The sequence below is a fragment of the Eschrichtius robustus genome, chromosome 5, assembly GCF_028021215.1.
Source record: "Eschrichtius robustus isolate mEscRob2 chromosome 5, mEscRob2.pri, whole genome shotgun sequence".
NCBI lineage: Eukaryota > Metazoa > Chordata > Mammalia > Artiodactyla > Eschrichtiidae > Eschrichtius > Eschrichtius robustus.
This window is the reverse complement of record NC_090828.1, coordinates 34,122,646-34,143,194: the sequence shown is the minus strand read 5'-3', so window position 1 is coordinate 34,143,194 and position 20,549 is coordinate 34,122,646. Positions and strand designations below refer to the sequence as shown.

At 36.6% G+C, this 20,549-nt stretch overlaps 1 protein-coding gene across 6 annotated transcripts in view; it reads right to left on the bottom strand.

Moving 5' to 3' along the window:
- The window catches only part of ALS2 (alsin Rho guanine nucleotide exchange factor ALS2), a 93,436-nt gene that overhangs the window by 60,137 nt on the left and 12,750 nt on the right, over positions 1–20,549 (bottom strand). For all 6 annotated transcript variants that reach the window (XR_011074131.1, XM_068544651.1, XM_068544655.1 and 3 more), the window contains 6 exons: positions 16,281–16,360; positions 14,880–15,034; positions 10,800–11,737; positions 7,581–7,938; positions 5,035–5,203; positions 4,015–4,111 (listed from right to left, as the gene is read on the bottom strand). Coding sequence is in view for 5 of the 6 variants with exons in the window: in XM_068544651.1 (XP_068400752.1) it covers positions 4,015–4,111; positions 5,035–5,203; positions 7,581–7,938; positions 10,800–11,737; positions 14,880–15,034; positions 16,281–16,300 (1,737 nt within the window). In the remaining variant the exon portion in view is untranslated. The remainder of the gene's footprint in view (positions 1–4,014; positions 4,112–5,034; positions 5,204–7,580; positions 7,939–10,799; positions 11,738–14,879; positions 15,035–16,280; positions 16,361–20,549) is intronic.

The window sequence follows — 20,549 nt, the reverse complement described above, 5'->3', positions numbered from 1 at the left end:
AACTAGAGAAAGAAGAACAAACAAAACCCAAAGTTAGCAGAAGGAAAGAAATCATAAAGAACAGAGCAGAAATAAATGAAATAGAAACAAAGAAAACAATAGCAAAGATCAATAAAACTAAAAGCTGGTTCTTTGAGAAGATAAACAAAATTGATAAACCATTAGCCAGACTCATCAAGAAAAAGAGGGAGAGGACTCAAATCAATAAAATGAGAAATGAAAAAGGAGAAGTTACAACAGACACCGCAGAAATACAAAGCATCTTAAGAGACTAATACAAGCAACTCTATGCCAATCAAATGGACAACCTGGAAGAAACGGACAAATTCTTAGAAAGGTATAACCTTCCAAGACTGAACCAGGAAGAAATAGAAAATATGAATAGACCAATCACAAGTAATGAAATTGAAACTGTGATTAAAAATCTTCCAACAAACAAAAGTCCAGGACCAGATGGCTTCACAGGTGAATTCTATCAAACATTTAGAAAAGAGCTAACACCCATCCTTCTCAAACTCTTCCAAAAAATTGCAGAGGAAGGAACACTCCCAAACTCATTCTATGAGGCCACCATCACCCCGATACCAAAACCAGACAAAGATACTACAAAAAAAAAAAAATTACAGACCAATATCACTGATGACGATAGATGCAAAAATCCTCAACAAAATACTATCAAACAGAATCCATCAACACGCTAAAAGGATCATACACCATGATCAAGTGGGATTTATCCCAGGGGTGCAAGGATTCTTCAATATATGCAAATCAATCAATGTGATACACCATATTAACAAGTTGAAGAATAAAAACCACATGATCATCTCAATAGATGCAGAAAAAGCTTTTGACAAAATTCAACACCCATCTATGATAAAAACTCTACAGAAAGTGGGCATAGAGGGAACCTACCTCAACATAATAAAGGCCATGTACGACAAACCCACAGCAAACATCATTCTCAATGGTGAAAAACTGAAAGCATTTCCCCTAAGATCAGGAACAAGACAAGGATGTTCAGTCTCACCACTATTATTCAACAAAGTTTTGGAAGTCCTAGCCACAGCAATCAGAGAAGAAAAAGAAATTAAAGGAATACAAATTGGAAAAGAAGAAGTAAAACTATTATTGTTTGCAGATGACATGATACTATACATAGAGAATCCCAAAGATGCCACCAGAAAACTACTAGAGCTAATCAATGAATTCAGTAAAGTTGCAGGATACAAAATTAATGAACAGAAATCTCTTGCATTCCTATACACTAATGATGAAAAATCTGAAAGAGAAATTAAGGAAACACTCCTATTTACCATTGCAACAAAAAGAATAAAATACCTAGGAATAAACCTACCTAGGGAGACAAAAGACCTGTATGCAGAAAACTATAAGACACTGATGAAAGAAATTAAAGATGATACCAACGGATGGAGAGATATACCATGTTCTTGGATTGGAAGAGTCAATACTGTGAAAATGACTGTACTACCCAAAGCAATCTACAGATTCAATGCAATCCCTATCAAATTACCAATGGCATTTTTTACGGAACTAGAACAAATCATCTTAAAATTTGTATGGAGACACAAAAGACCCCGAATAGCCAAAGCAGTCTTGAGGGAAAAAAACAGAGCTGGAGGAATCAGACTCCCTAACTTCAGACTATACTATAAAGCTACAGTAATCAAGACAATATGGTACTGGCACAAAAACAGACACACAGACCAATGGAACAAGATAGAAAGCCCAGAGATAAGCCCACACACCTATGGTCAACTAATCTTTGACAAAGGAGGCAAAGATATACAATGGAGAAAAGACAGTCTCTTCAATAAGTGGTGCTGGGAAAACTGGACAGCTACATGTAAAAGAATGAAATTAGAACACTCCCTAACACCATACACAAAAATAAACTCAGAATGGATTTGAGACCTAGATGTGAGACCAGACACTATAAAACTCTTAGAGGAAAACATAGGAAGAACACTCTTTGACATAAATCACAGCAAGATCTTTTTTGATCCTCCTCCTACAGCAATGGAAATAAAAACAAAAATAAACAAATGGGACCTAATGAAACTTAAAAGCTTTTGCACAGCAAAGGAAACCATAAACAAGATGAAAAGACAACCCTCAGAATGGGAGAAAATATTTGCAAATGATTCAACTGACAAAGGATAAATCTCCAAAATATAAAAACAGCTCATGCAGCTCAATACTAAAGAAACAAACAACCCAATCCAAAAATGGGCAGAAGACCTAAATAGACATTTCTCCAAAGAAGACATACAGATGGCCAAGAAGCACATGAAAAGCTGCTCAATATCACTATTAGAGAAATGCAAATCAAAACTACAATGAGGTATCACCTCACACCAGTTAGAATGGGCATCATCAGAAAATCTACAAACAACAAATGTTGGAGGAGGTGTGGAGAAAAGGGAACCCTCTTGCACTGTTGGTGGGAATGTAAATTGATACAGCCACTATGGAGAACAGTATGCAGGTTCCTTACAAAACTGAAAATAGAATTACCATACGACCCAGCAATCCCACTACTGGGCATATACCCAGAGGAAACCATAATTCAAAAAGACACATGCACCCGAATGTTCATTGCAGCACTGTTTACAATAGCCAGGTCATGGAAGCAACCTAAATGCCCATCGACAGACGAATGGATAAAGAAGTTGTGGTACATATATACAATGGAATATTACTCAGCCATAAAAAGGAACGAAATTGAGTCATTTGTTGAGACTTGGGTGGATCTAGAGACTGTCATACAGAGTGAAGTAAGTCAGAAAGAGAAAAACAAATATCGTATATTAACGCATGTATGTGGAACCTAGAAAAATGGTACAGATGAACTGGTTTGCAGGGCAGAAGTTGAGACACAGATGTAGAGAACAAACGTATGGACACCAAGGGGGGAAAACCGCGGTGGGGTGGGGATGGTGGTGTGCTGATTGGGCGATTGGGATTGACATGTATACACTGATGTGTATAAAATGGATGACTAATAAGAACCTGCTGTATAAAAAAATAAATAAAATAAAATTCAAAAATTCTAAAAAATAAAAATAAAATTTCTCTCTTTACTCCTATTTTCTTTTGTAACTTAGAAGAGTTCTTGAATTTGTGTCATGTGGCTCTACACTTTTCCTATTAACGATGTTCCTATTTCCTTAATACTTTTGTTGTGATTGTGAACAGCTTCTTTTTCCCCAAGTATGCTTTCTGCTTTACCTTATGTATAAAAGAAAGCTAGCAATTTTTATCCTGATTTTGTAACTTGCCACCTTCCTAATTTCTTATTTTTAAGCCTTTTTGATGATTCACCACGTCAATAATAATAAAATCATCCTTTTCTTTCCTAATATTTATATTTATTTAAATGAGCTATAATAGCTTTTTGGCTGTCCTACTATGTGATAGTTAAAATAAAGCACTTAAAGGGTTTAGAATCTTTTATTGACTTTTCCTAAAAAGATAAAGGGACTGATGAAGCATCATTATATGAATATATTTAAGAATAAATTTGAAAAACTACTTTCCTTAGGAGGGTTTATGCATACGGGTATGGTTTTAAATGATTCTGGAGGTCACTTTCAGGTCCCACAATTTTAAGAGAGAAATGCGTTTTGGTTTCTTAGTGTCTTATTTATGGATTTTCTTCATCAGAAAACAGAAATTCACCAATACCCTAGAAAACTCAGTTCTATTTTTCCATAAGAGCACGTTATAGAAAGCTTCTTTGTCAAGTAGGTCAATGTTGAATCCAAAGTCTACAGTCACGTGTGTGACTTTAGCCAAGTTACATAATTTCTCTAAACCTCCCTTTCCTCACCTGTAAAATGGAAATAATACAGTGCAATGTAAAACACTGAAAAGATCAAATGAGATACGGGATTGTTGCCTGACACACAGCATATACTCAATAAATGATGGTCCAATCTCATCAGGTTGGCCTTCCATGAAATTAAGATCAGCTTTTAATAGTTTGCCTCCTACCTGGGATTTCGCAGTAAGTGCAAGAGAATGGTAACCACCTGCCTCCAGATGAATTACTTCTTTACCATCCAGACATTTTACACACAACGGTTGAAGCCTTAAAGAAAAACATACACACACACATACAAATTCAAAGTAAAAAGTATTCTCAGCAAGAATCATGGCCTTTCTCAAATTATGGAGTAAGTGCTTTCAAGTAAAAGTAAATATTTCAAAAGAAAACATTAAAATAAAAATACTGGATATATGTTCAATCTACTCCTAAATATAAATAATTTTGAATGGTTTTAACCTAATTTTTGTCTATTAATCACTAATTAACCACCATAGTTCAGAATCTGTTAAGAATCATAAAACAACTGAATGATTCATATGGCAGAGAATATACTTAGGACAATGAAATATAACCAAAGAGGGGAGTTGTCGTTTTTTTTAACGCATTAGTTGCTTTCACTCTGCTAGGAATAAAAGAGACATTTATATTAACTGGCTGTTTTAGATAATCATTCTATTTACACACTTCCACAAATATCTATTGTTAATATCATAAGAGTTTCTCTTAAACAAAACAGTTTTTCCGTGATGTACATGAATAGACATGGTTTATTACTGTGGTTACAGTTATTCTGGCAGCAGCAGATAGACCTCTTTCAGGTAAAAAAAAAATTGTTGGTTGTTTTCTATAAGTTACAAATTTGAACCATTCACGTGTTCCAATGAAATACAATCTTATCCCAAACACCCCTTTCTGTATTCTAAGATGAATATACATCAAAGAAGAGATGGAAGGATATACCATAGATACTTAAGTCCTTTATTGCTAGAAACAAATTCAAGACTAAGACTGATTGGGGGTGGGAGGTATTTGTTTTGCTTTTTATCAGAGTTAATAGTGTATACTAACCTAGAACTAGAAGAAACCAGATTTCCTCTACGAGGAAATGGAGATTTGGAGACCTTCACAGGAGAGAGGTTATTTGTTTAAGCTAATTTCTAACAGTAAACACTGGCAGCACTCACCTAGGAAGAACATCACCATGCCCCAGCTGTCCTTCCTTCCCTTTCCCCCAGGTCCACACCTCTGTTCTCAGAGAAGGCAGGAGCGCATCTGCTTCACCACTGTATGTAGGGGTCAGAACCACTGTCCGCGTTTTCACCCGTGCAGCTTTTCTCAAGAGCCTGGGGGAGACTGAAAACAAACCAGCAATACCATGAGGGAGTAGATGGGTGAGAAAAAGGGGACCACTTTAATGAACTGTTGATTTTCAAAGAAATATACTAACATGGTATTTGCGAAGCATATGCTACAGGTTCTCTGCAAAACTGGGGATTAAGTAGTCAAATGAGTTTGGTAAACACTGCCTACTGCATTCTTTCCTCCCCCCTACCTGCCCTGTAGAGATTCACACACACGCATTAGCATGCTAAAGGTGCTGAAAAGTCCTGCAATTAAAAGCCCTGTTTAAATCTGTTTAACCCTGCCCCACTTCCAAACATTTAGCCACAAAATCCTTTTCTGTATAACATTTGTTATATAGAATGTCTACGTGACATCCTATGGAACTGGTATTCTAAAGAATAAGCTTAACAAAATACTACACTAAGGCTAACAAATATTTTTCCCATTTCAAAGCAGAGTTAAAAGTTAAGCCTTTCCAAATTAAGGTCTAAGTTCAAGCATACTATAAATATTGTAACAAAAGATATATTTTGGACATAAAACTTAAAAGTTTCTACAGTGAGGAAATGGTTATGAATGGGAAGTACTAAAAAGATTTTGTATTTTGCTGCCTACTTTAAATTACTTTATAGAGAACTTAATATTTTAAAAAAAGAATGCTGACATCTTTTAGAGTGTCCAAAATTGTAACAAAGGCATACAACGCTGTGTAAATCTTGTACACCAATCTGGTGACAGGATATGTTTTGAAGAAAATGTCACTAGGTATAAACTTAGTCACTTGATCATTAAGTTATGGGCCACAAAGAAAGTGATCATCCCCGGCTAAGATCACAATCTTTTCTGGTGAGTGTATCATCCACTTGTACATACAAAAACTCAAATATACCTACTTGAGGTTTCCTCAAAGATGTATTCTAGATCATTTTAAAAGAGAGAGAAAAAGAGTACATGGAAAATTTTTCTAAAGATACTTTTAAGTTTACTAAGTAAAATTTAACCTAAGGAAATAAGTCTGTTAGTAGAATTGCATATTTCACATGGTCTAATGGCATGACAAAAATCAATATCCCACATTTGTGGTTCAAGGAGATCTCAAACATTATATTTATACTGAAAATGCTAAAGGACATTTCAGAATAAGAACATGTTGGCCCAAGATTATCCTTCAGACTTAGCAGAATTCATGGGATACACACACACACACATACAATCAGGACTAGGGTTTTATTTGCACAGATGAATCTAGTGGCAATGAGAATCAGGAGGCAGGATAGCAAAAGTGCTCAGTGGCACAAGAGAGAGCAGTAAGTAGAACAAGGGTAGGGAATAGGGACATAGCAGAAAAGGTAAGTTTTAGTCTAGTCTAGGATTCCTAACTTCCTAACCACTGGTTTATACCATTTTGTGCAAAGCTCTAAACTATAGCCCATGGGTCAAATACAGTCCACTGCCTGTTTTTGTAAATAAAGATTTATTGGAATATAGCTCATTTATTTATGTATTGTTTATGACTGCTTTTAAGCAAAGTCAAGTAGTTGTAACAGAGACTGTATGGCCTACAAATCACAAAATATTTCTCTTTAGCTCTTTATAGAGAAAGTTTCCCAGGAACTCCCTGGCGGTTCAGTAGTTAGGACTCCGCGCTTTCACTGCCAAGGGCACAGGTTCAATCGCTGGTCAGGGCAAAAAAAAAAAAAAAAGAGAAAGTTTGCCAACCCCTGGTTGATCTAATCCAATACTTCTCGAACTTTAATGTGCATGCTCATCACCTTGGGATCTTGTTATAATGTAAATTCTGATTCACTAAGTTTGGTATGGAGCCTGAAATCCTGCATTTCTAACCAACTCCCAGATGCTGCTGATGTTGCTGGTCTGCAGGCCACCTTGAGAAGCAAAAGTCCAGATGACTGAGACTCCTGAACTGAGTGAGAAATGTAGAAGAAACAACTGTGCAATAGTCTCAATATTCTAAGAAGTTGATTGCTAATGGTTTCAGAAAATGAAGCTTTCTCTTACTGAAGCTTAAAATCATCTTCACTTTCAGGGCAAGTACATTAACTCCTCATTTACCCAATGATCACATCTGCAACTTCATCGATCTGGAGTCCAGGCTCACCCAGGAAATAAGGAGGCTACTGCTACATTCCAGAACAATCAAATAAGACTCAAAACAAGGTTCATAAGCAGAAGCAGGTATTATGAAAAAGTGAGTGTCTAAAGTTATTTCTAAAGCAGAGAAACATGTAGCTTTTAAAAAGCTATTTAATTAAATTTTGACATTTGAATATGTTAGGAAAGCGAATTTATTATAACACAGTATGTGATATCAGGAGCATCTTGGATTCACCAAAAGTCAACTCACAAAAGCTGGTTATTTCCTTACCTTGTGACAACAATCCAGGGAGAGAGAGTCTTCGGCTGCCTCCCTCTGATTCTTCTTCTCTGATATCTACAAGACTTGAACTCTTCTTTCCTTGCATGGACTCCTGTTTAACCTGTTCTTCTCTGCTATCTTTCAGACCTTCTGGGCCTATGGGACTACTGCCTGCCTGAGCTCCAGGTTCACAAGGGGCTGTACTATAAAAGTTCATAACTTTCTTAAGAGACAAGGTCCCAGCTTCATATGTAGCAGCCACTCTCACACCAACAGCAGATGCACAAGAGACCACTAGGCTGTTCAGGGCTGAAGTGCTTGTGGTTGCTGGGCTGTGAAGATTAGGAATCGCTTCTGCTACAAGAGGCTAAGATATACACACATAAAAAAGTATATAAAAATATAATCCCGTATATAACAAGCAATCAATAAAAAGAAAGTGTAACATCTATCACTATTTGCAAATATAAGAATCTAAAACAACAAGAGGTCTCTTCATCTCCAACCTAAAGGTATCCCTTCTTGATCACAGATTTAACACATTAGATGGAAATGAGTACTTAAAATACAGTTCCTTATCAAAAGTACTTCCTTTTGATTGAGTGGTGTTTTATCATGGTATTTAAAAATAGGTCCCAGCTGCTTTTATAAAATAAACACAGTAGAAGGGAGAGGGGAGGGAAGGTATGGAAAACATTGCCTTCAATATGAGGTAATAGCCCTGGATACAAGGTTGAAAAACTGCAAGTTTTATTATTGATCACTACTAGGAAAAATTACACAGATTTTTACTAAGAAATAATGAGAAAAAATTACATTTTAAGAAGAAAAGGCTTTTCCTAAAATGTTTTATGAACACAAATTTATATATGGCATACACAGGCAGAAAAATAGGTTATACCTCTAAACTATCAGCCCCCAAACTATGTTCTGAAATTTTTGTCCTTCTACTGTCTCATCAAGAGTTATTTTCCATGACCCAGGAATCTTACCTTTGCTCTCGCTACCATTGAGCAATGTGGTAGGTTAATCATTAAACATTTGGATCCAAGGTTCTTAGTGTTATTCACAGCTGTATTAGAAAGCCAACTAAAGGTTTCTGATATCTTAGTGAAAAATCAGTTAAAACGTACTCTGAGCTGTCAAGCACCACTGTTTACTAAAAAAGAAAGTCACTAGATGTACCTACTAACACACGAAGAAGCTTTTGGCTCATGAGCATAGGTCACAATGAAAATTTTGCTTCCTATGCTACCCAAAGATCCCAAGGGGTGGGAGGGTGTGTGTGTGTATCTTAATTTGTCCTGAATTGCAAACCAAACCAAAAAAATTTTTTAACACTGGCTTCTGATTTTCTTAAAGGAAATAATTCCTGTTCCCTGCACAGTGCCTGACATGTAGTAGGCACTCAATACATTTTGTTCAATTAAATACTACATTCAACAAAATGTGAGTCTTTAATTAAAATATCCAACAAAATAAACAAATATACCATATAAAAAAAGATAAATACAAAGACTATTACTTCCTTGGTGACACAGTTCTCATAACTTGCTCAGAAAAACTGGTGTCACTATTTCCACCATCTATTTACAAAAGCTCATAACAGAAGCAGTGATGGTATTTCGGGGTGACTGAATTAGGGAGTTCTTACCATTAGGTGGAGGAAAGTCAAAAAAACTCTACCTTATATAAACTTTAAACTATTGTTCTAACTGGCTCCTCTACTTAATTATATTTAACAATTCATAAAATAAGTAAATAAATAAAACAAAAACACGTGCCCAGCAATTTTGATGGAAGGCATAATTTCAGGAGTTCCAATCAACCAACAGCAAAATGCAAAAATGAAATATATGCTTCATTGCCAAATACTTTGGTTTATTTCACAAACGTGAGATATTCTTTCAATTACATCTGGCCAGAAGAAAAAAACTTGTCCTAAGCCACATAAATTCCTAATGGTTAGCTGTATGATTGAGACACTATTTACAAAGATGGAATTACACTTAAACACACACTGCTAAAACTAGCATAGGTAACCAAAACTTCAAATGTTTAACCAAACAGGTCCAAAGGACAGTGCAATTTCAATGATGATAATCTATTATTCAAATAAACAGTATACAATAAACTTTTAACTACAACTTTAATAAATCAGAGAGATGACTTTTGGAAAGTCAAAATCTAACTTTTTTATAAGCATGTACGAGTCCTGTTAAATTATTACTTTTGCTTTGTTTAGATTTTTCTTTCTCCAAACAGCTTCTTAATAAAAAAAAAAAAAAAAAAATCAAACATCTAAAGGTTCGGTGAGTAGACTGTGAAATAAAAACTGTTTCTAAAAACACCTCTAAGCCACGTTCCCATTCTGAACCAGTAAACAACAGTGATGAAGAATCCAGAAGCTATGTGGTTTCAAAAACCTGAAAACAACGCCACAAGGCAGCTCTTTTATGATCAGTTTTTTGGGTTTTTTTTGAGACTTAACCACTGGACCACCAAGGAAGTCCCTAGGATTATATGTTTTTGTTTAGATTTGTTTTCTTAGAGTTTTGGAAAAGCAAAAGCAAAAGGCTTCCTTTAGAACAATTTGTTTTAAGTAGGGAGACACAGCTTACTACATGCCCCTGGTAAATAGCTTTTCTCCACTTACTACAAGTTTTCAAAGTGAAAGTAGTTTAAACGAGATGAAGAGAATACTAAACCCTCTGCCCAGTGATGCCCAGTAAGGACCACTGGTATAACTGAAAAGAATTCGAACAATATGTAATGCCAGTCAGTTTCAAGTCTGCCTATAATCAAGGGATCCGCCACACAGCAACCTTCTCTGATAAAGAAGGAAAGGATTTTTCTCAATAGTATCTGAAGAGTGCTACAAATACAGATAAGAGAATTCTTTGTGAATATATAGCCATGTTAGATTAAACTCTTCAGGGGCCCACCTTAGCCATGGGGGGAAGAGTACCTGGAAAAAAAAAATGGGATTTTTCTACTTACAAAACAAGCCCAGAATAACATCTTTCAACATCATAAATAAAGGGCCAGAATTTGAACATAAAGAGTAATTTTGAATTAATCCAGGGTTTTCCTTATCTAGGCTTGCATGATAAGACAGATTAATAGTCAAACTCAAAAAATAAAAAAAGGTACCAACCCTTAGGTATTTTAAAGTTTCTCAAGAAAACTCATATGGTTCAACTTTATATTATAAAATTTAGCAGGTACCTGAGGTGGCACTGGCTTTTCACCATTCTCTGAGTTCTCTCTTACTGCATGATCTGACAGTTTCTGCACGTATTCATTTACTGCCTGAGTGTCAGGGTACGATGGTACACTTCTTGCGGAAGAAATTTCAGTTGTTCCCATGACATCTTGTGGGGAGGAAATGGTCTCAACACTTGTGGTCTGAACATTTCCAACATTCAGTTCGGTAGCAGCAGGCAGCTCATTTTGTACGAAGGTGTTCTCAAACACTTCTCCCTGGCCATCAAGGGTTTCAGTGGAGGGGCTGATGGCAGTGCTGGCCTGGTTTTCTGACTGGGATTCTGACAGTGTCACACCTAATGGACAGCAATGGCTGTCTGATATAATCACATGGTCTTCTTTGTCAGTCATTGTAATTAACAGCTGGCTGCACTGGTTACATCTTTCTGGCACCGGCTTCAGATCCTGGGAAGGGAGGCACTGCACCAGGGCTAAGCTGTGGAACGCACCACAGGCAACTTGGAGCACTACTCGCCCAGCAAGATGTTCCACCTTTTGTGGCTTTGTCACTGGGAAGGTAGTGGTAATGAGACCCAACTGACAACCGGTACCCCATGCCCAAATCTCTCTGCTTAGGGACAATGCCAGAGTGTGCTCCTCGCCACATGCCAACTGCAAGACCCTGACCGCTAACAAAGGACTGGTCTCGGAATCAGAAATGCTGACAGGATTTGGTTCCGGCACATACTGCTGGTTAGCGACCGCACACTGGCCAGCAGAGTTCTCCCCCCACATGTACACTACGCCGCTTTCTGTCACTGCTCCGCTGTGGAAACTCCCTGTTGCCACAGTAACGACATACTGCCCAACCAGCACCTCTTCTAGAACGGGGCTACTTGGACAAATCTCTGCTGGTTCACTTCTCCAGGGGAGAGTCCCAAAGCTGTAGACCTCACCATCTGAAGGTTTTTAAAAAAAAGAAAAAAAAAAAGGGAGGGAGTTAGTGAATTAACTAGAAATTTTATCAGCTAACTTTTAGTCCCCTCTAGGTTTAACAAAATAGAATTTTTTTTTCTTTTTTTAATTTTCAAAAGCAGAGTTGTAGAAATTTGCTTGAAGCAGACAGCATTCCACACTTATTAATCTTTTAACAAATAACATCTTTTAACATTCTGAAATATAGTGACAATTTCTACAAATTGCAGGAGACTACTTCAAATGAAGGGTATTGCTCCTCTCCTTCAGCTTTATCCTACAAACTCCTAGCATCGATCCGTTACTAATGGCTATCATTGCAGGCTATTACAGAAGCAGATTCCAAGAATTCAAAGACAAAATAATGATCATGACATGATCAGATAAAATAAGCAAAAGATAAAACAGACACATTCGCTAACATCTACAACATTCACTACTACTGAATAAGTCAGAGCAGCAAAAAAGTATGCAATGACATAAAAATATTACAGATTCACTTTGGCCAAAACTATGAAATTAGCTTTATACCTCCACGTTGGACTGAGAGCACCAATGTTAACATGATGTTGTGTACCATACTATGTATAATTTTTAAATGTTATTTATAATATATATTGTGTACTAGATAGCCTTCCTGAGGTGTCATTTGTTTAAAAAGCAAATCACAACAAAACAAAAAAACAAATGAAGCCATGACTGGCTAGCTTTAGAATTAAAAGGGAAGGCACCAGTGAGTTGGGTACATGAATGATGATAACCTATTTGTGTTCACGTGTGCTACCAAGTCATAGTTTTACTGCAGGTATTGGGGAAATATGGGGGTACATGCAAATGATTTATGCTAGCTAAAAAACTCAAATGGAACAAAGACTTGGCCATGGGTTTTGAAAAATATTAAACAAAGCCCACCATTCTTTCTTTCCTATGTGACCAGAGGGTCACCTATTTTTTTAAAATTAATGAAAATAGGTACTATTTTTCCTCCACAAAGCAGCAATTGAGTTGCTGATGAAAAAAAGGCATACTTTATCTTTGGCCTATTACACATGGCAGATACATTTATATACTCAAATTAACTCACTACAACATCTATGTAAGGAAAAACACAATAGTGGCTAGAGGGAAGATCAGCTTTTATTAGGGAATTTCTAATTTGGATAGAGTACTGAGAAAATAAGCTCACTGGTTAAGAGCTTTTAAACTTTTCTTCCCAAGTGATATAACACACTTGCAACAGTTCACCAACACTTTCAATTGGTATTATATTCCATTAGAATAACAGTCTCTCCAGAGCAAATTGCAGAGAAGTGAATACTTAGACATCATATTTTTAACCTGGAATACCTCAAAAATAGTGAGTCAATGAGGTGTCCTCATTGAATTATGAGCTAATGGTTAAATTGAATAGAGACAAAGCTTGAAAATTTCTAGTATTCGATCAGTACCATTTCCTCACTTAGAAAAGAAAGTACCTGAGATCTTTGTGCCATTTCAAGCTACACATTTGTGTGAGCTGAGATTTTTTGTTACTTTGACACTTAAACCAGAACACTGCTTAAACATGAACATAGGTTATTTACTTTTTTTTTTTTTTTAAGTTTTCCCTCAGTTTTCCCAAGCTTTTAGGTTTGATTCTATATGTTTAAAGATATCATGCTCATGAAGGATTCCTAAATATCTTACTGAGGGGCTAATAAAACGACAGTAACAGAATTCTACTTATATATGCTTGAGAACTATAGATTTTGAAGCCCATAGGGCAGGTACTGGATATAGTTCACATTTGAAAAACAAGGCTTTCTCCAAATTCTGGCCTAATACAATAATAATAATAGTATTATGTATTATTATAGTAAAAGTGACATAATAATAAAGAAATTAGAAAGAAATCCAAGTTTGCCCCAAAAAACCACCATGGTCAGATTTAAGCTTTGTTTCCTAGAATCTGTCTTCCCTTAGTTCCTACAAGGAAAATACCAAAGCACTGTTAAATACTTAGTAAATACTTACAGAGTAGAAATTTATAAATTAGTGAGGCTGATGGCAGTCCTGACCCAAATCAAATTTGCCAAGACTTAGTTGGTAAAGTGCCATCAAAATTAAAGGCAGCTCTCTATATAAATTATAGCCTATGTTTCTGATATAGATTTGTAGATTTTATTATATGTTCTTATGAGCTGCTATTTATGCCTGAGAAAAACGGTACTGAGACAGTACAGCCAAGAGATTTAAAAAGGAAATTTTGGGGCTTCCCTGGTGGCGCAGTGGTTGAGAATCTGCCTGCCAATGCAGGGGACACGGGTTCGAGCCCTGGTCTGGGAAGATCCCACATGCCGCAGAGCAACTGGGCCCATGAGCCACAATTACTGAGCCTGCGCGTCTGGAGCCTGTGCTCCGCAACAAGAGAGGCCGTGATAGTGAGAGGCCCGCGCACTGCGATGAAGAGTGGCCCCCGCTTGCCACAACTAGAGAAGAGCCCTCGCACAGAAACGAGGACCCAACACAGCCATAAATAAATAAATTAATTAAAAAAAAGAAAAAAAAAAAAGGAAATTTTGAAATTAGACTCTATGGGTTCCCATCCTAACTCTGACCCTTTAAATAGTCGTGTGTGCTTGGGAAAACAATTTAACCTCCCTGACCTTCAGGTTCCTCATCTGTGAAGTGGGCATAATAACAGCAGCTACCTCATAAGGTGGTTGTGAGGACTCAATGAGATAATACATATAAAGTGCTTAGTGCAGTGCCTGGCACATATAATTGTTTAATAAACATTAGCTATTATTAGCATTATTATTCTAATACATTTAATGAACAAAGGTATAGTAAAAGGGTCTCTGAATACATAATCTTTTAAAAAATCTCATTTTTCATGCACTTATCACTACTAAAATTTTTAAACTATAATTCTCCCTTTTATTGTAGTTATGGTACATCTTAAATATAAGAACTAATCTGATTTCTGATAAAGGGAGTAAGAACATATTTTGAAAACAAAAAAAGCATAAGTTCCAGCAAAGTTCACTCAGAATCCCTTGTACCCAGTAACTCTCAGCTGCTCCTACACACTCCGACACTGGTCAGAGTCTCAGTTAGTGTTGGCTAAGCCGTTCTTTTGAATACCTTCAGTCAGAAGAACTCCATGTTTCACTCCAAGGGCCGCATGAAGAACAGTCTTTCCTCCCCAGCCTGGCAATCTCTCTGGTGTTACAGAACGGGAGCCTGCCTGCCACACATGGACCAGGCCTCTTTCTTTGGATCCTTCAGCTTCTGTTGAGCTACAAACATCAAGAAAAATAGCTTAAAAATCCTGTTCCTCCAGTTCAGAACTGTATCTTTTGTCCTTCATACTGTCATGAGATTTATACCTTTTACCAGTATATGGGTGACTGAGTCAGATAGTTTAGCACCTATTTTATGGCGTGGTTATGACACAGGAGCAGAGGTAAAATTACTATTTATATAAACGACTTGAGGATAAACCCACAAATTACTTATCTCTATCTAAGAAGCAAACAAAACCTGGGCTATTTTTTGAAGTTTTCTGATTTAAAATTTCAAGATTCTTACTTCTCAGTACATTAACTCCTTGTTTAGATGTTAAAGTTATAACATGCCCCAAGTTGGAGTCTTAATTTAAATTTTTAGTTTTTAATTTGGTATTTTAAAAAAAAGTATTTGATGAGAAAGACAGAAGGAATAGGGATCCATATTTCCCTTTATACCGAGTTTAAGCTCTATAATTCCTATTTAAATTTTTAAGAATCAAATTGATAACAGGTACCAGTAAAATCCTTCATGCTTTACTCACGTTCTAGCCAAAGAATTCTATCCATCTGATAACCCTAGTTCAAAGAACATAAAACACACAGCTGCATAACAAGACCGTATCCCAACTGCCTCCCTTTCCAAGAAAAGGCCACATTAACATACTCTGGGTTTCCCTTTATATAAAATTTTCCTTTGTGTTGCCATTGATGGGGCATTTATTTTCATATTCTTTTTTCTAGAACACTGATGCCAATATTTTAATGAGGCACAGAAACTTTTTTTGGTTTTCTTTATTTTCTAATACCTAGGATTTTCTCTACTTTTGTTAAATAATATTCCTCTAAACTGTAATTAGGCATAACCATGTTTTTATGAAAGGAAAGCCACAAACCTAACCTTCCTTTCAAAATATCATTCATGGTGATGAGTTCTCTAAGGATAGAATTACAATTAATAAGGCTACTTTTGAAAACCTGAAATTATGTGTGACAAAAAAAAAATGGCTTCAAAAGCTTTAAAATGGTGAAGACATTTTGTGCCTTTTATAAGCATAAGAAAGGAACTAGCAACAAAGTATACCACTAACAAGCTTTATTGTAATTATCTTTCCTTCTTTACCAATCAACACAAATGTCACTATTCCTACTTAATAGCCATCAACAAGAAAATTAAACTGAAGAGAAGCTACACATAAGTGGAACTGTCTGTTGTGTTTTCCTAGAAGGGTAGGGGAAAAGGAAAAAATGGTTTTACCTTTTCTTCTTTGAGTCCATCGGTCAGTGGGAGCACTCCATCACCAAATCATTCCCTCCTTGCAAAAGGTATATAAAACCCTAAATGGCAAAACACAGGTAAGCACAAAGAGCAGTGAAAGAGCACTTTGCTATTTTATCTGTCAGATTTTAAAAAAAGGAGAAAAAAGGCAGCTCTCCAACAAGTGCACATTCACTGGGCAATAAATATGCAGCAAAACTATTTAAACTATTTCATATCCCGCCTGCCAAAGTCGAATCTCTAGACTGAGCCTGCCCACTGAGCTTATAAAAAGGCCTGTTGATCGTCAAATGTAATGTCAAAGTGAGAAAAGACTACCCACAACCTAGCAGTACTTTGTCAGGCAACAGACTTTTTTCATTTGTTTTTTATTATAAATAAGTTCAATCTGAAAACTCAATGTGTTAAGTATTCATTACACACAAATTAAGGCTACTTTTTAAATGCTGCTGGGACATATGAACACTTAAATACCAATTAAGTAAACAAGAATTTCTTGGGGCTTCCCTGGTGGCGCAGTGGTTAAGAATCTGCCTGCCAATGCAGGGGACATGGGTTCGAGCCCTGGTCCCGGAAGATCCCACATGCTGTGGAACAACTAAGCCCGTGCACCACAACTACTGAGCCTGCGCTCTAGAGCCCGTGAGCCACAACTATTGAAGCCCGCGTGCCTAGAGCCAGTGCTCCGCAACAAGAGATGCCACCGTAATGGGAAGCCTGTGCACCGCAATGAAGAGGAATCCCCTCTCACCGCAACTAGAGAAAGCCCGCGTGCAGCAGCGAAGATCCAACACAGCCAAAAATAAATAAATAAAATAAATTAATTTAAAAAAAAAAAGAATTTCTGCAATCTCTCCAGTAATGTATCAGATTCCAACAGTTTTAATTTCATTTTCCAGTAATGCACACACACAAAATTACATCATTAAAACAAAGTTTTCCATGTATTGGAACTATCAGTGTTTTCCCCAAATCAACCTCAATTCAAAACCATGATCCAAAGGGCTGGAAGAAAGAAGTTTGAATTTAAAATATCTATTTTTAAATCTACCATTTAATAGAAAAGAGCTATATGAAAATAACAGTACAAATATCATGACCCATCATTTCAGAAACTCAATGTTTAATAAAGTAAGAGCTAGAAATATTGACAGGCAGACAGAGACGCTCAATGCATTTCAACTAAGAAATTCACATTTTAAGGGCACCAAAACTCATGAAAATAAGAGCAACGGGGTTTTAGATGTGTGAATGATAAAAATACTGGGGCCAAATTCATTATTTTTCTGCAAAAGGGTATGGCATCGTCACTGTGCTTTGAAAAGAGCCCACACCAGCAGGAGTGATGTAAGACCATCTGTTTACTCCAGGTTGCCTGTGAATTCTTACAGTTTCCCATCTGTATATCTGGAGGAAATTACTCTCTACCTAATGCTTATTTTAGAAAGATTTTGACTCATTCAAAGTTGGATGAAGGGTACATGTAAATGAAAGATATATCTGAACAGATTTAATAAATGCTATTCATTTAATAAATATAATTACTAAGTGATACTATGCTTTGTGTGTGATAGTAATTAACTTTAATAAAATGTACAGTTCACAGCATACAGAAAAGTTCTGAGGCCAGGTCTAACCTATGCTTATCTATGAGAGATCAGGGAGTAACTGGTCCCTTGATAAAAGTTAAACAATGCCCGGGGGGAAACCAGAGAACTGCTCGGGGAGGGTGTGGGAGTGCACAAGCACACTTCATGCAACTGATTCACTGTTAGTAAACCAAATTGTGTCCTACTGCCTGTCAATCAAAACTGTTGAGAATCGGTAAAATGAATAAAGCAGCTGACCTTTCTTCTCTTTTGGTGTCATATTTTTTAATACAGGGTTTTCTTAAAGTGGATTACTCCTTATGCCACATGATTTCTAACCAACATTCATTTTTTCAAATCCAAATGGAATTAAAACTCTACAAACTGTCTTGCAACTTTGTTACTTACTATATACTGTAGGAAGGATAATGATTCCCAAGATACCCACGTCCTACTGCCCAGAACCTGTGAATATGTTAGGTCACATGGCAAAGGGGAAGTAAAGCTCCTAATCAGCTTGTTTTAAGTTGGGGAGATTATCCTAGTTATCCAGATGGACTCAGCATAATCACAGAGTCCTTAAAAGTGGAAGAGACAACAAGCCTCTTAGATAGCCACATCCACCACAGGGCAGACAGCAGAAGCAAGAAGAACTACAGTCCTGCAGCCTGTGGAACAATAACCACATTCACAGAAAGATAGACAAGATGAAAAGGCAGAGGGCTATGTACCAGATGAAGGAACAAGATAAAACCCCAGAAAAACAACTAAATGAAGTGGAGATACGCAACCTTCCAGAAAAAGAATTCAGAATAATGATGGTGAAGATGATCCAGGACCTCAGAAAAAGAATGGAGGCAAAAGATCGAGAAGATGCAAGAAATGTTTAACAAAGACCTAGAAGAATTAAAGAACAAACAGAGATGAATAATACAATAATTGAAATGAAAACAATGCTAGAAGGAATCAATAGCAGAATAACTGAGGCAGAAGAACGGATAAGTGACCTGGAAGACGGAATGGTGGAATTCACTGCTACGGAACAGAATAAAGAAAAAAGAATGAAAAGAAATGAAGACAGCCTAAGAGACCTCTGGGACAACATTAAACACACAACATTCACATTATAGGGGTCCCAGAAGGAGAAGAGAGAAAGGACCAGAGGAAATATCTGAAGAGATTATAGTCGAAAACTTCCCTAACATGGGAAAGGAAATAGCCACCCAAGTTCAGGAAGCATAGAGAGTCCCATACAGGATAAACCCAAGGAGAAACAAGCTGAGATACATAGTAATCAAATTGGCAAAAATTAAAGACAAAGAAAAATTATTGAAAGCAGCAAGGGAAAAATGACAAATAACATGCAAGGGAACTCCCATAAGGTTAACAGCTGATTTCTCAGCAGAAACTCTACAAGCCAGAAATGGAGTGGCATGATACACTTAAAGTGATGAAAGGGAAGAAACTACAACCAAGATTACTCTACCCGACAAGGATCTCATTCAGATTCAATGGAGAAATCAAAAGCTTTACAGACAAGCAAAAGCTAAGAGAATTCAGCACCACCAAACTAGCCCTACAACAATGCTAAAGGAACTTCTCTAAGTGAGAAACACAAAAGAAGAAAAGGACCTACAAAAACAAACCCAAAGCAATTAAGAAAATGGTCATAGGAACATACATATCGTTAATTATCTTAAACGTGAATGGATTAAATGCTCCAACCAAAAGACACAGGCTTGCTGAATGGATACAAAAACAAGACCCATAAATATGCTATCTCGAAGAGACCCACTGCAGACCTAGGGACACATACAGACTGAAAGTGAGGGGATGGAAGAAGATATTCCATGCAAATGGAAATCAAAAGAAAGCTGGAGTAGCAATACCCATGGAGTAGCAATACCCATATCAGATAAACTGGACTTTAAAATAAAGAAAGTTACAAGAGACAAGGAGGGACACTACATAATGATCAAGGGATCAATCCAAGAAGAAGATATAACAATTATAAATATATATGCACCCAACATAGGAGCACCTCAACACATAAGGCAACTGCTAACAGCTATAAAAGAGGAAATCGACAGTAACACAATAATAGTGGGGGACCTTAACACCTCACTTACACCAATGGACAGATCATCCAAACAGAAAATTAATAAGGAAACACAAACTTTAAATGACAAAATAGACCAGATAGATTTAATTGATATTTATAGGACATTCCATCCAAAAACAGCAGATTACACTTCCTTCTCAAGTGCACACAGAACGGAACATTCTCCAGGATAGATCACATCTTGGGTCACAAATCAAGCCTCAGTAAATTTAAGAAAATTGAAATCATAAAAAGCACCTTTTCTGACCACAATGCTATGAGATTAGAAATCAATTACAGGGAAAAGCACGTAAAAAACACAAACACATGGAGGCTAAACAATACGTTACTAAATAACCAAGAGGTCACTGAAAAAATCAAAGAGGAAATAAAAAATTACCTAGAGACAAATGACAATGAAAACACGACGATCAAAAACCTATGGGATGCAGCAAAAGCAGTTGTAAGAGGGAAGTTTACAGCTATAAAAGCCTACCTCAAGAAACAAGAAAAATCTCAAATAATCTAAACTTACACCTGAAGGAACTAAAGAAAGAA